The sequence below is a fragment of the Hemibagrus wyckioides genome, linkage group LG01, assembly GCF_019097595.1.
Source record: "Hemibagrus wyckioides isolate EC202008001 linkage group LG01, SWU_Hwy_1.0, whole genome shotgun sequence".
Taxonomy (NCBI): domain Eukaryota; kingdom Metazoa; phylum Chordata; class Actinopteri; order Siluriformes; family Bagridae; genus Hemibagrus; species Hemibagrus wyckioides.
Window position 1 is genome coordinate 32625641 of NC_080710.1, and position 12594 is coordinate 32638234.

General features: G+C 41.8%; 1 protein-coding gene across 8 annotated transcripts in view; it reads left to right on the plus strand.

Moving 5' to 3' along the window:
- arhgef4 (Rho guanine nucleotide exchange factor (GEF) 4) overlaps window positions 1-12594 on the plus strand; it is a 120948-nt gene that overhangs the window by 29201 nt on the left and 79153 nt on the right. Inside the window, exon 1 of one of the 8 annotated variants that reach the window (XM_058388535.1) lies at window positions 2761-2888. The exons of the other annotated variants lie outside the window; for them this stretch is intronic. Within the exon in view, the coding sequence (XP_058244518.1) occupies window positions 2850-2888 (39 nt within the window). The 5' untranslated portion in view covers window positions 2761-2849. Of the gene's footprint in view, window positions 1-2760; window positions 2889-12594 lie in introns of those variants that run through there. 8 annotated transcript variants of the gene reach the window in all.

Below are 12594 nucleotides of genomic sequence, written 5' to 3' on the forward strand. Positions count from 1 at the left end.
GCATTAACCTGTACAATTCCTATAAGAAAATCTCTTAAGTGGTTCATTTACCAATCCTGAGTTAATCCCAAGAACATCTACTAGATTTTGGATGAAGATTTTTTCTGTAATGATGATATTTTTAGAAGAAAGCTGCTGATGATTTAGGGAATCTTCTACAATTTTAGAAAACATCTGCACATCCTGAAGGTGTCACAAATGATATGTGGAAGATGTTAGTAGCAGATCCAGATGTGGGGCCTCCAAGGGCCCAACCTTGCAACTTACAGGACATAAAGGATTCGTACAGGACTTAAAGGATACTTTTGATAGATACTGACCACTGCAGACCGGGAACACCCCACAAGAGCTGCAGTTTTGGAGATGCTCTGATCCAGTGGTCTAGCCATCACAATTTGGCCCTTTTGGTCAAACTCGCTTTGGTCAAAATCCTTACGCTTGTCCATTTTTCCTGCTTCTAACATCAACTTTGAGGACAAAATGTTCACTTACTGCCTAATATATCCCACCCACTAACAGGTGCCATGATGAGGAGATCATCTTGAGTTCACTTCCTGTGTTTTGAATGTGTAAAGGAACAGATTTGTACTGAATCTGTTATACAGAACACTCGCATGTTACTACAGTATTTTCATTTAAAAGGATGAAAATATTCTGTGAAACTGAAACCCTGAGAGAAGAGCTGATGGATAAAATTCTAAACTTCTAAGTGAATTATACAGAAATGAAGTGAATATCTGCACTTGGATGATGTTGAGTGTGAGATCTGCGATCAGCAGTGTGGTTTATCCAGCAGAGGGAGATATGCTGACAGTTATTCTCACTGATGTTCTTCTCCATGCACCGTCTATAGCATTGTTTTATTTCCAGTTTGTGGTGAGATTTCTTGTTTCTTTTGTGATATCTGTGTCAGATAAAGCCTCTGGTGAATGTTGGGTTGGCCAAATATAATAAGCTAAAAGTCATCGATAAAAAAGAATGATTAGTGTGTGTTTGTGTGTGTGTGTTTGTGTGTATGTATGGGATGATATTTTAGTGAAAGGCAGAAAAGGAAAATCTCATTTTATGTTATAGTGCATCCTGTATTTCACTCTGTATCGTGTGTAAATATAAATAGTCTGAAACTTTTAATTCACAACAAATTCAGTTGGTCGGTCGGTCAGTTGGTCGAAAGGAAGGTCAGTCGGAAGGAGGGAAGGAAGGAAGAAATGTCAAAGGAGTAAAGGAAAGAAGGAAAAATGCAGGAATGAAAGATGAGTTTAGGAAAGAAAGACAAAAGAAGATAGATGGAAGAAGGAAGGTGAAAGAAAGAAAGAAAGAAAGAAAGAAAGAAAGAAAGAAAGAAAGAAAGAATGGTAAAGGAAGAAGAAAGGTAAAAAGGAAAATGGAAGAAGGAAGGACACAGGAAGATAAAAGGAAGTATAAAAAAAAGGAAGGAAGGAAAGAAGGAAGGAAGGAAGGAAGGAAGGAAGGAATGGAAGGAAGGAAAGAATGCAGGAATGAAGGAAGAGTTTAAGAAGGAAGAGTGTAGGAGTGATCTGTGTGGTGAGGATGTGCTCAGATAAAGGTGCAGCTCTTAAGAGGTTCGTCCTCCTACACGGTCCTGAAGTCAGTAAACGTATCTGTTTATCCAGAGCTACAGAAGTGTAGAGAAAGAGTCTTTTATACAGCACAGCACGAGAAGTTTCAGAAACAGAACTCATCCCTCAATCGCTTTCATTCTCCTCCCCTTCAATTTTACTTCTTTTTTAATCTGCTGTCTCTTTACACCACATCCATGAGACCTGATGAAGTGCGACTGATGTTAGATTAAGGCATGCAATGAAACGAACGTGAGCACTTCATCTCCAGAGCCTAACACTGCACTTAACCCCGAGTTTAAATAAATAAACAACGATGAGGAGATAAGGACGGAGCAGTAAACGGTGAAGCCATGGTACAAGTAAACACACATCTCTTCACGCTTAAAAAGAGTTCTGTCTTTTCTTTCGTTTGTGTTTAGGACTTGCCAAGAAGGATTTACGTGGAGAGGAAACGCTATTTAAAGCGTACGCATGCTGTGTTTAATCCATCATGACTGTTTATACGCAAATATGCAATTTAGAAGAAGGGTTTAGGAATGTACGTCAGAGCCAGGATTCAGTGTTAACCCCAGGGAAAGTGTGAGCAGAGTGTGAAGCCTCGTACTACACAACCCCAGGATTCTGTTTAGATGTGTGAAAGCTCTTCTGAGAGGGTGCAGAAGAAGAAGACTAATAAGGTCCAGTGATGTCATATTTAATACCTGAACACTGCTCAGGAGCACCAGTGAGGTCCAGTGATGTCATATTTAATACCTGAACACTGCTCAGGAGCACCAGTGAGGTCCAGTGATGTCATATTTAATACCTGAACACTGCTCAGGAGCACCAGTAAGGTCCAGTGATGTCATATTTAATACCTGAACACTGCTCAGGAGCACCAGTAAGGTCCAGTGATGTCATATTTAATACCTGAACACTGCTCAGGAGCACCAGTAAGGTCCAGTGATGTCATATTTAATACCTGAATACTGCTCAGGAGCACTACAGTGTTTAGGTTTGAATAAGAGTTTGGAGCTTGTTGTTATGCACTCAATATCTCGCTCTCCTCCCTCTTGGCTGACTGCCCTCTGAGAAGTCCACTAAGCCAATCCAAAATAGCAACAGGTTGTGTGTGTGTGTGTGTGTGTGTGTGAGAGAGAGAGAGAGAGAGAGAGAGAGATGTGAGCTTGGTTCTACAAAACCCTGGGGCCAGCTATAGAAAAAAGAGAGGGGGGGGAGAGAGAGAGAGAGAGAAAGAGAGGAGCTCTCTCCCACAGCGTTCTCAGAATGCTCAGTGTCATGTGTTTCCTCAGAGCGTTCTTCACGGTAAGAGCTTCCTAACTTTCCTCCGACACTCGTTTGTGCTCCTGCATTCTATCGGATGCTAATCCTGCTCGGAGAGACGTGGAGTAGAGTGAAGTGGAGTGGAGTGGAGTGTTTGTTTGGCAGTTTGTGTGTCTGTGCTTGTGTTTTTTAAGATTCTCAGGAGATGATTGCGAGAGCAGCATAAAGCTTCAGGATGGAACATATCGATGTTGAACGATGGAACGCTCTCAAAGATCAATACTTAACAGAGTCTCAGGCTCGTGGTGTTTAGATGAATGCCATATTGATTATGATGATGGTGGAGATGTTTGCTAATTGTGTTAATTCACATCTCTCTAATTGTGAACGTTCACATTACAAACAGCAATAGTGACAGTCTGTTTTATTTTCACACAACTCTGTAAAGTATCAAATCCAAACAGCTGCCTTAGCCGCTCCCTCAGACTGACCCTGTCCTGTGTGTGGACTGATGTTTCTCCAATTCTTTAGTTCCTACCTGTAATTCATCTCCATTTACTGTTTAATTCAATTTAATTTATTTGTATGGACTTTGTTTTGAAGCAGCTCCACAGACGTACAGAAACATAGAGAAAAAAAACTATAAAGTTTAAAGTTATTATTTATCTCTAATATTTATCTCTAATGAGAAGCCTGAGGTGACGGTGTTGAGGAAAAACTCCCTAAGGTGATCTGAGGAAGAACCAGGGTCAGAAGGGAACCTCATCCTCATCTAGGTGACACTGGACAGTAAATAATGTAAATGGTAATAGTGTCCTTTCTTCACCAGTTTATTATAGTTTCATTATAGATTTAGCGCAAAGTCTGTCCTGACAAAGTCTTGTGATGTTCACAGACGAAGACCCGAGCACAAAGCTGACCGACGCAAAGGCAGTGCAAAGACGGCACCATGGTATTTTAACACAAACATGGAAGATATGCAAGAAAAGGTAGAAAGGGCAGAATTCACATAGCTAGCTGTAAAGTTAGCTAGCTAATCTAGCATGTAACGGAATTCCACACTGATTAGCGTGTTAGTTAATTGGTAGTTAGCTTTAGAAGATCTCTACAGCTCTAGTGTTGCTTATTGGAACAAATTTAATTGCAGGACAGGCCATGCCCACAGCTTCTAGATCTGTTAAAGTGAACGCAGGGAACGATAGAGAAAAACTTCTTTCTTTTACTTTTTATTCTTTCTGCTAAATGAAAGACATTTTCAGACTTCCAGATTCTGTTTTCTTTAGCAAAGCCTTAAGGGTAATATGGGCTTAAAGGAATGAAGGCAACAATATGAGCTGGATGATACGAACACTTGAGTGAGTCCACACCACATGAGGAGATCGGACACAACTCATCTGTGTACATCACTGTCTTTACCACAGAAAAACCCCTGCTGCTGCTGAGTTCTGGACTCTGATTGGTCAGGAGTTTTCTAGAACAGCAGCTCTGACAGCAGTGCAGGTTTATATCAATGAGCTCGTTATCGTTTCCATAGTAACAGCTCATTCACAGGGTCGTGTATAAGAGACAAAATGATTTTTGGAAATGAAAATTACCCACAATGCTTCACTCCACAGGATCTTTTCTTGAAAGCACTTTGTTTTTTTAATTATTTAACTCTAAACCCTAAACCTGACTTGATATCTTGTAAACATGATGCTGGGAGTCTGCCTAAGCAATAAGTTGCTATGGTTTCTTATTCGCTGTGGTATTCGTCCGACCCGGAATGCTCCGCCTTTTTCTCTTGACAGGATCCTGCACCGTGATTATTAGAGCTTAGAGGAAGTCGGTTGTATTCAGTGCTCCTGTGCTTCAAAAGAAGCGTCCGTCACTCCCTTATTGAAATCAATAAACATTATTAAGAAGAGAATGGACTTAGACAAAGCCATCATGACCTCAGAGCTGTGACTCCGACCTTTGACCTGAGCTGGAGGTTTGGGGAATATCCTCCACTAAGTAGGAGAAGTGAAGGATCACTTCAGGATGAGTAAATTCCCTGGCATCATGGAGTTAATCCAGTCTATTGAGATGGTTTTTAAATGCTTGAACACATCTTGGATTTATTTGGCTTGTAATAAACCACCAGCTTTATGAGCTGTTTATATATTATTAACACTCTGGGTCTGGCGTTAAATCAGCTTTATGGACAGTTTGTTAGTTTAATGGTTCACCTCTTATTCTCTCTCTCTCTCTTTCTCTCTCTCTCTCTCTCTCTCGCTCTCGCTCTCTCTCTGAGGCTGTAATGGAGTTCACAGAGTCACTGCTGTTGAGGTTCTCTGAAACTCTGAAAGGTTCCAAGTAAATGTAGCAGAAGAACAGGAAGGAAGGAAGGAAGGAAGGGAGTGAGGGAGGAAGGAGTGGAGGCAGTATCTTTGGGAAGATAGAACACATACAGAAAAGGGAAAGAAGGAAGGAAGGTAAAAGTAGGAAAGGGAAGAAGGATGAAAGAACAAAGGAAGGTAGAAGATAGAAGGAAGGAAGGAAGGGAGTGGAGGAATTATCGTTGTGAAGACAGGGCCACATACAAAAAGGAAACAAGGACGAAAGGAAAGACAAAGAAAGGTAGAAGATAGAATGGTGGAAGGAAGGAAGGAAGGAAGGAAGGAAGGAAGGAAGGAAGGAAGGAAGGAAGGAAGGAAGGAGAGAAGGAAATAAGGTTAAAAGAAATATGGAAGGTAAAATTATGAAAGCAAAGAAAGAAGGAAGGAAAGATAGAGTGGAGGAAGTATGGAATGGAAAAAGGACAAAAAAGGTAGAAGAAGGATGGAAGGTAAAAAGAAGGAAGAAAGGAGGGAAGGAAGGAGTGCAGGAAGTATCCTTATGAAGAAAGGACACAAACAGAAATGAAGGGAGGAATGAAGGAAGGCTGTTTGACTCATAGTGAATTTGGTGAAACAGACCACAGCCTCTGCTGATAGATGGTTTGTTCCAGTTTGACCTTCAGGATTCAACAGGATACTAAAATATAAACAGAACTCTGGGCATGTTAGTATTATTATGATTCCTCTTCTTGTCCTTGTTGTCGTTGTCGTTGTTGTCGTCGTCATCTTCTTTGTGTATGTTTTGAAATCTGGCTCGGGTTAGCGGATGAATCAATAGGAACAGATCCGTTTTTATCCCCAGACGTTAGAAGCAGCATTCTCTGGAAGTTTTCTATAGACCATGTCATTTACTATAAGTCTAGACTCCAGGAAGCAAGCCCAGATGGCTCAGACCTTAACGCTAACTGTTTCTGATCAGATGAGAAAGTGGATAAGTATTCGTGCTGTGAGCATCCCTCTGCAGTCCAAGCCAGATTTTTGGCTGGATAATGATCTCTACTGGGAGCCATAAGCAATTACTCCAACGTTTCCCATATAACTGACAACGGCTGGAAGTTTTCTTGTGTCCGTGAGCTATTTTCCGTTTTCGCTGTGTGTGTATTTTGCTGCTGATAAACGCTGGGTCTGATCCTTATAAGGACACGTTAGAGGATGCTCCTTTATTTTGGTTTACATGTTTGTGTGTTAGACTGCAGCAGCTCACAATCCCGCTAACCTTTAGCACTGAATTAAGACCTACGAAGATAAATGAACTCCGAAACATTCTCAAATCTTCATGTTGGAGTAATGTTTAATGAGCTATGGCACACAAATTAAATTTTTTTTTTATTCCCAATGATTAAGCCTGGGGTGATGGTGGTGGGGAAAAATTTCCTGAGATGATATAAGGAAGAAACCTCGAGAGGAACCAGGCTCAGAAGGGAACTTCATCCTCATCTGGGTGACACCAGAGAGTGGGATTAGAAATCATGTCCTTTCTAAAGCTGTATAAAGACTAGTTTCTAAGTTCACTATAGATTTAGTGCTAATTCCTTCTTGCCAAAACCATCAAATGTTCACAGATGAAGATTTAAGCGCAAACCTAGCACCGTAGTCAACAAGTGGTTCTGTCCATATCAGGCCTAGATATCTCCAGGAAGTCCACAAGTGGATCATCCTCAGCAGCCCTGAGCAGCAGCAAGTGATGAGACTCCAACCAGAAGTAGGGCATCAGGATGGATCAGGCAGGTCCTGAGAGAAGAAGCGTGTGCTGTCAGTTATCAGGTTGTGTGAGTGTTGTAATCCATGATTTTTAATGACAGCACCAAGTCTTCTAGGCATAGAATGAACAAGTTGGTGACATTTTGCAACATCTATCTTTTTCCATTCTTCAATAATGACCTCTTTTAGAGACTGGATGCTGGCTGAAGAGTTGTCTCTTCAGGATTCCCCATAGATGTTTGATTGGGTTCAGATCAGGACACATACTTGGCCACTGAATCACTTTCATACTGTTCTTCTTCAGAAATCCAACAGTGGCCTTGTATTTAGGCTGTGTATTTAGGATCATGTTGGAAAAGTGCACGATGACCAAGGGCATGGAGTGATGGTACATTTACATTACATTTACATTTCTGGCATTTGGCAGACGCTTTTATCCAGAGCGACATACAAAAGTGCTTTAAGTCACTATCATTGAAAACATTAACACTGGTTCAATAGGTTACAGACTTAGGACACCATTCGCCTAAAATTGGATTTTTTTTTTTTTTTGTAAACCATATAACAATACATAAATAGGGAAAGATAAGAGCTAGTTTAAGTGCCTCAGGAAAAGGTAGGTCTTAAGACGTCGTTTGAAGACAGTCAGAGACTCTGCTGTACGGACATCTAGGGGAAGTTCATTCCACCAGAACGAACCTCGGTGCCAGAACAGAGAAGAGTCTAGATGTATACCTACCTTTTACCCTAAGAGATGGTGGGACCAGTCGGGCAGTGCTAGTGGATCGGAGGGAGCAAGGTGCAGTGCGAGGAGTAATAAGGTCTTTGAGGTAAGATGGTGCTGGTCCATTCTTGGCTTTGTAGGCAAGCATCAGTGTTTTGAATCTGATGCGTGCAGCCCCCGGAAGCCAGTGGAGGGAACACAGCAGTGGGGTGGTGTGGGAGAACTTAGGCAGGTTGAATACAAGCCATGCAGCTGCATTTTGGATCATTTGCAGTGGACAAATTGCATTCAGAGGAAGACCTGCCAGTAAAGAGTTGCAGTAGTCCAGTCTCGAAATGACCAGAGACTGAACAAGCACTTGAGTAGCCTGTGTGGATAGAAATGGTCGGATCCTTCTGATGTTGTACAGAAGAAACCGACATGAGCGTGTCACATTGGCAACATGGGAGGAAAAGGACAGTTGATTGTCCATGGTTACCCCAAGGTTGCGAGCAGTGGCTGAAGGGGAGATCATTGAGTTCTCTAGAGACAATGCAAGATCCTTGTCTGGGGATGAATCACCTGGGATGACCAGCAGTTCAGTTTTGCTGGGATTAAGTTTCAGCTGATGAGCGGTCATCCAAGATGAAATGTTCGCCAGACACCCTGAGATTCGGGTAGAAGCTGTGGTATCTGAGGGAGGGAAGGAGAAGATAAGTTGGGTGTCATCAGCATAGCAGTGGTATGAAAAGCCGTGTGAGGATATAACTTTGCCAAGAATGTGAGTGTAGAGGGAGAAAAGGAGAGGACTGAGTACTGAGCCTTGTGGGACACCAGTAGAGAGTCTGTGTGGGGCAGATGTCAATCCCTTCCATGTTACCTGATATGAGCGACCATCCAGGTAGGAAGCAAACCATTCCCATGCTGTTCCACAAATTCCAAGACTTCTGAGGGTGGACAAGAGAGTCTTGTGGTTAACCGTGTCAAATGCTGCAGTAACGTCAAGGAGGATGAGGACCGATGACAGCTTGGCTGATCTAGCAGTATGTAGTTTCTCAGTGACTGCCAAAATGGCAGTCTCTGTAGAATGTGCTGCTTTGAAGCCAGACTGGTTGGGATCATGGAGGTTATTCTGCAAGAGATAGTCAGACAGCTGGTTATAAACAATTCGTTCGAGAATTTTTGAAAGACAGGAGAGGAGTGATACCGGTCTGTAATTATTGATGTCAGAGGGATCCAAAGCAGGTTTCTTTAGTATAGGGATAACCCTTGCTTGCTTAAAGGCAGTTGGTACCTGAAGGGCAGGAGGTCAGGTGAGATGGTCTGGAGCATAGTGGAAGGGATTGGATCCAGTGGGCAGGTGGTGGGATTGGAGGAGTGGATGATTTGCAAAACCTCTTCTGCTGCTATGGTTGAGAGATGCTTCAGTGAAGGAGTAGCTGAGTCCTGGCTGTGTAATGTAGATGAAGTAGGGGCGGATGTGAAGGTCTGGCAGATGTTCTCAATCTTCTCTGTGTAGAAAGTGGCAAAATCTTCAGCGGTCAGGGAGGATGGAGCAGGTAGAGTTGGAGGGTTGAGTAGTGCAGAGAAGATGTTGTGGAGCTTTTGGGGATCTTGTGCAGAAGCCTCAAGCTTTTCCTTGTAAAAGGAAGTCTTGGCAGAAGTCATGTCTGAAGAGAATCTGGACAGAAGCATTCGATAAGAGGTGAGATCTGCGTCCAGCTGTGATTTCTTCCACTTCCTCTCTGCTGTTCGTAGTTCTCTTCGATTGTTGCAAAGCACATCTGATAGCCAAGGAGCAGGACAAGAAGTCTTCATGCGTTTAGTGGATAAAGGGCAGAGAAGGTCTATGGTTGATGAAAGAGAGGAGATAATTGTGTCTGTAGCTGAGTCTAGGGGTAAGGAGGAAAAGGAGTCATAGTTAGGAAGAGATGAAAGAGTGTAGGAAGCTACAGAGGAAGGAGAGATAGAGTGAAGGTTCCAGCGGATGAGAGAGGGGTGTTGGGAGTTACATTTGGGTAGTACAGGGAGAATGATAGTGAAGGATACCAAGTGATGATCTGAGATATGAAGTGGGGTAACAGTCATGTCTGTAGCTGGGGAAGGGCAGGTGAAGACCAAGTCCAAGACGTTTCCTCCCTTGTGTGTTGGAGGGCAGCTGTTAAATGACAAGGAGAACGAATTCAGAAGAGTCAGAAGGCCAGAAGACTGAAGCTTTTCTGATGGGAGGTTGAAATCTCCAAGGACCGTCAGAGGGGTGCTGTCAGAAGAAAGTCTTTTTCGAGAAAAGTTCCATAGGTCCATTTCTTCAAGAAAGTCTCCAGTGGGACCAGGAGGATGGTAGATGACAATGATGGAGAGGTTGATTGGAGATGTAACTGAAACTGCATGGAATTCAAAAGAAGAAATGGTGAGATGAGACAAGAGGAGAGGTGTGAAACACCATCTCTGGGACAACAGCAGACCTGTACCACCACCCCTGCCTGATTCTCGTGGTGAGTGAGAGAAAGCATAGGCAGAGGATAGAGCAGTCGATGTAGCAGTGTTTTGTGGTGATATCCAGGTCTCGGTTAGTGCCAGAAAATCAAAGGAATAGTGGGAAGCTAAAGCTGCGATGAAATCAGCCTTCCTTACAGCAGACAGGCAGTTCCAGAGCCCACCTACCACCGCTGTTTGAGACTGAGACAACAGGGGAGGGTAGATGAGATTGCTGGAAACATGACCTTTGCTTCGTGGGTAATAATGCCTGTGTCTGTAAGAGGTAAGAACAGAGATGGGTTTGAGGCACATGTCTGTGGTTTGGTCAAAGTGAGGTTAAGTGCAGGTTAAAATGTAACAGGACAAGAAAGAAAGTATGTTAGTAGACACTTACTATAAACAGGTCTTGACCTGGCTAGATGCAAAGTAGCGGAGAGCCTTCAATATACATTTGACCCTGCCCACAATTCACACCTTAAGGGAGACTGAAACTACTCTTGATTAATCACCTGAGACAACTAAGCATAGACCAACACTAAAGGATCAACAAGCTATACAATATAACACAGTTCAAATAACTCTAGAACCAATCAAGTTAAACAAATAGTACACAAAGTCAGAATCCTACCTTACCAGATAGAATAGATTCAAATGAAGAGCTAAAGCACACTTTACACTGGTAGGATCTTCTCTTTCAGTATAGAGCGGTACATCTGTGAATCCATGATGCCATCAATGAAATGCAGCTCCCCGACAACAGCAGCACTCATGCAGCCCCACATAAGGACACTGTCACCACCATGTTTCACTGTAGGCACCATGCATTTTTCTTTGTATTCCTCACCTTTCCGACGCCATACAGTTTTGAGGCCATCAGTTCCAAAAACATTGATCTTGGTCTCATCACTCCAGAGTATAGAGTCCCAGTAGTCTTCATCTTTTTCAGCAAGGGCCCTGGCAAACTCTAGGTGGGCTTTTTTGTGCCTGGGCTTTAGGAGAGGCTTCTTTGGTGGACGGCACCCATGCATGCCATTCCTCTGCAGTGTATGCTGTATTGTGTCACGGGAAACAGTCACCCCACTTTGGCTTTCTACTTTAGATAACTGCAGTGAACTCGCATGCCAATTTTCTTCAATGCTTCTCATCAGAAGACGCTCCTGTCGAGGTGTTAACTTCCACGGACGACCTGGACGTCTCTGTGAGATGGTTGCAGTTTCTTTTTAAAAATTTTTTTTAAATCTTTTTTAAATTTTTGTACCACTTTTGCTACAGTATTCTGACTGATAAGTAAAGCTTTGCTGATCTTCTTGTAGCCTTCACCTTTCTGGTGTAAAGAAATTATTCTCTTTCTCAGGTCATGACATTTCTATTCCATCTGGTGCCATTGCTGACAGCATGAAATGGGAAGGGGTTTTCTTTAAGGAACACTGTTATAGTCCACTGTCTGCTGGACATGTGTGTAATGAATAATTAGACTCACCTGTGGTTGAATTCTTCTTAAATTAGACATTTTTAGTCTAAAATTTAGCTTTGCTCTAGAGACTTTCAGTGGGGTGTACTCATTTTTGCATCACCCTAATTTGAGTAAAACTGAAAATTTTGTTCAAGTTATATTATTAACCTTACCTTCATATTATAAGTTAAACAGATGTGTTATAAAACTTGTCATGTCAACATTTTGGAGACACTGCTTAAAATGCTCATTATGCAAGTACTCATTTACGCTGAGCACTGTAAGTTTTCAAAATGAGCATAAAGTATGAGCATCTTCAAGCTGGGTTTATTCAGGTTTTTAGCCTTAACTTTAATCACTGTAAAACTTTTAGCTGGAAATTTACAGTATAATACTGTCTACTGGGGTTGCCAGACACTTACCGTATTACACAGGACTACTGATAATCAACATTTACCCTACTGAATAAGGTATCCTACTGTAACATCATGTTATTTACACTACTGAACTCTATTATTTACAGCAACACACTCTATTTTGTATTTTGTATCATATATAAAAATAATACTGGATTAATTTTCAGACAAACAATTCTTTCTCTCTCTTCTAATGCCACTTCCAATGCCAGTGTATGATTGCAAACTCTTACCGTCCTTTTGTAATGTTAAAACTAACACGTTTTTCTTGTTTTCTTGCACAGGATGTTCTAAAACTTGAAAACTTGCAAAAATATTCCATAAAATATTCAACATATCAAGCTCATTAGCATTCCAGGAAAATCACTCCAGCTAACGTTGCTAGTAAGGAAGGCATATTTCTTCTAAAATCTTCTAGATTTTAGATTCATCTTTAACATGGAAAAAAACATTCTATTTTCTGTTGAGAGTACTGGCTTTTTATTTAGCTTTTTTTTAAATTATTTTATTTAGCTTTATTTGACAGATAACATATCTGGCACAATCTTCCATACTGTAATTGTATTTACTGAAAAGGCCACAGAGGGACTTCTGAATTTGCTTCTATCAGCTTGGCCGTGTTCCAGGACGCTGGAGA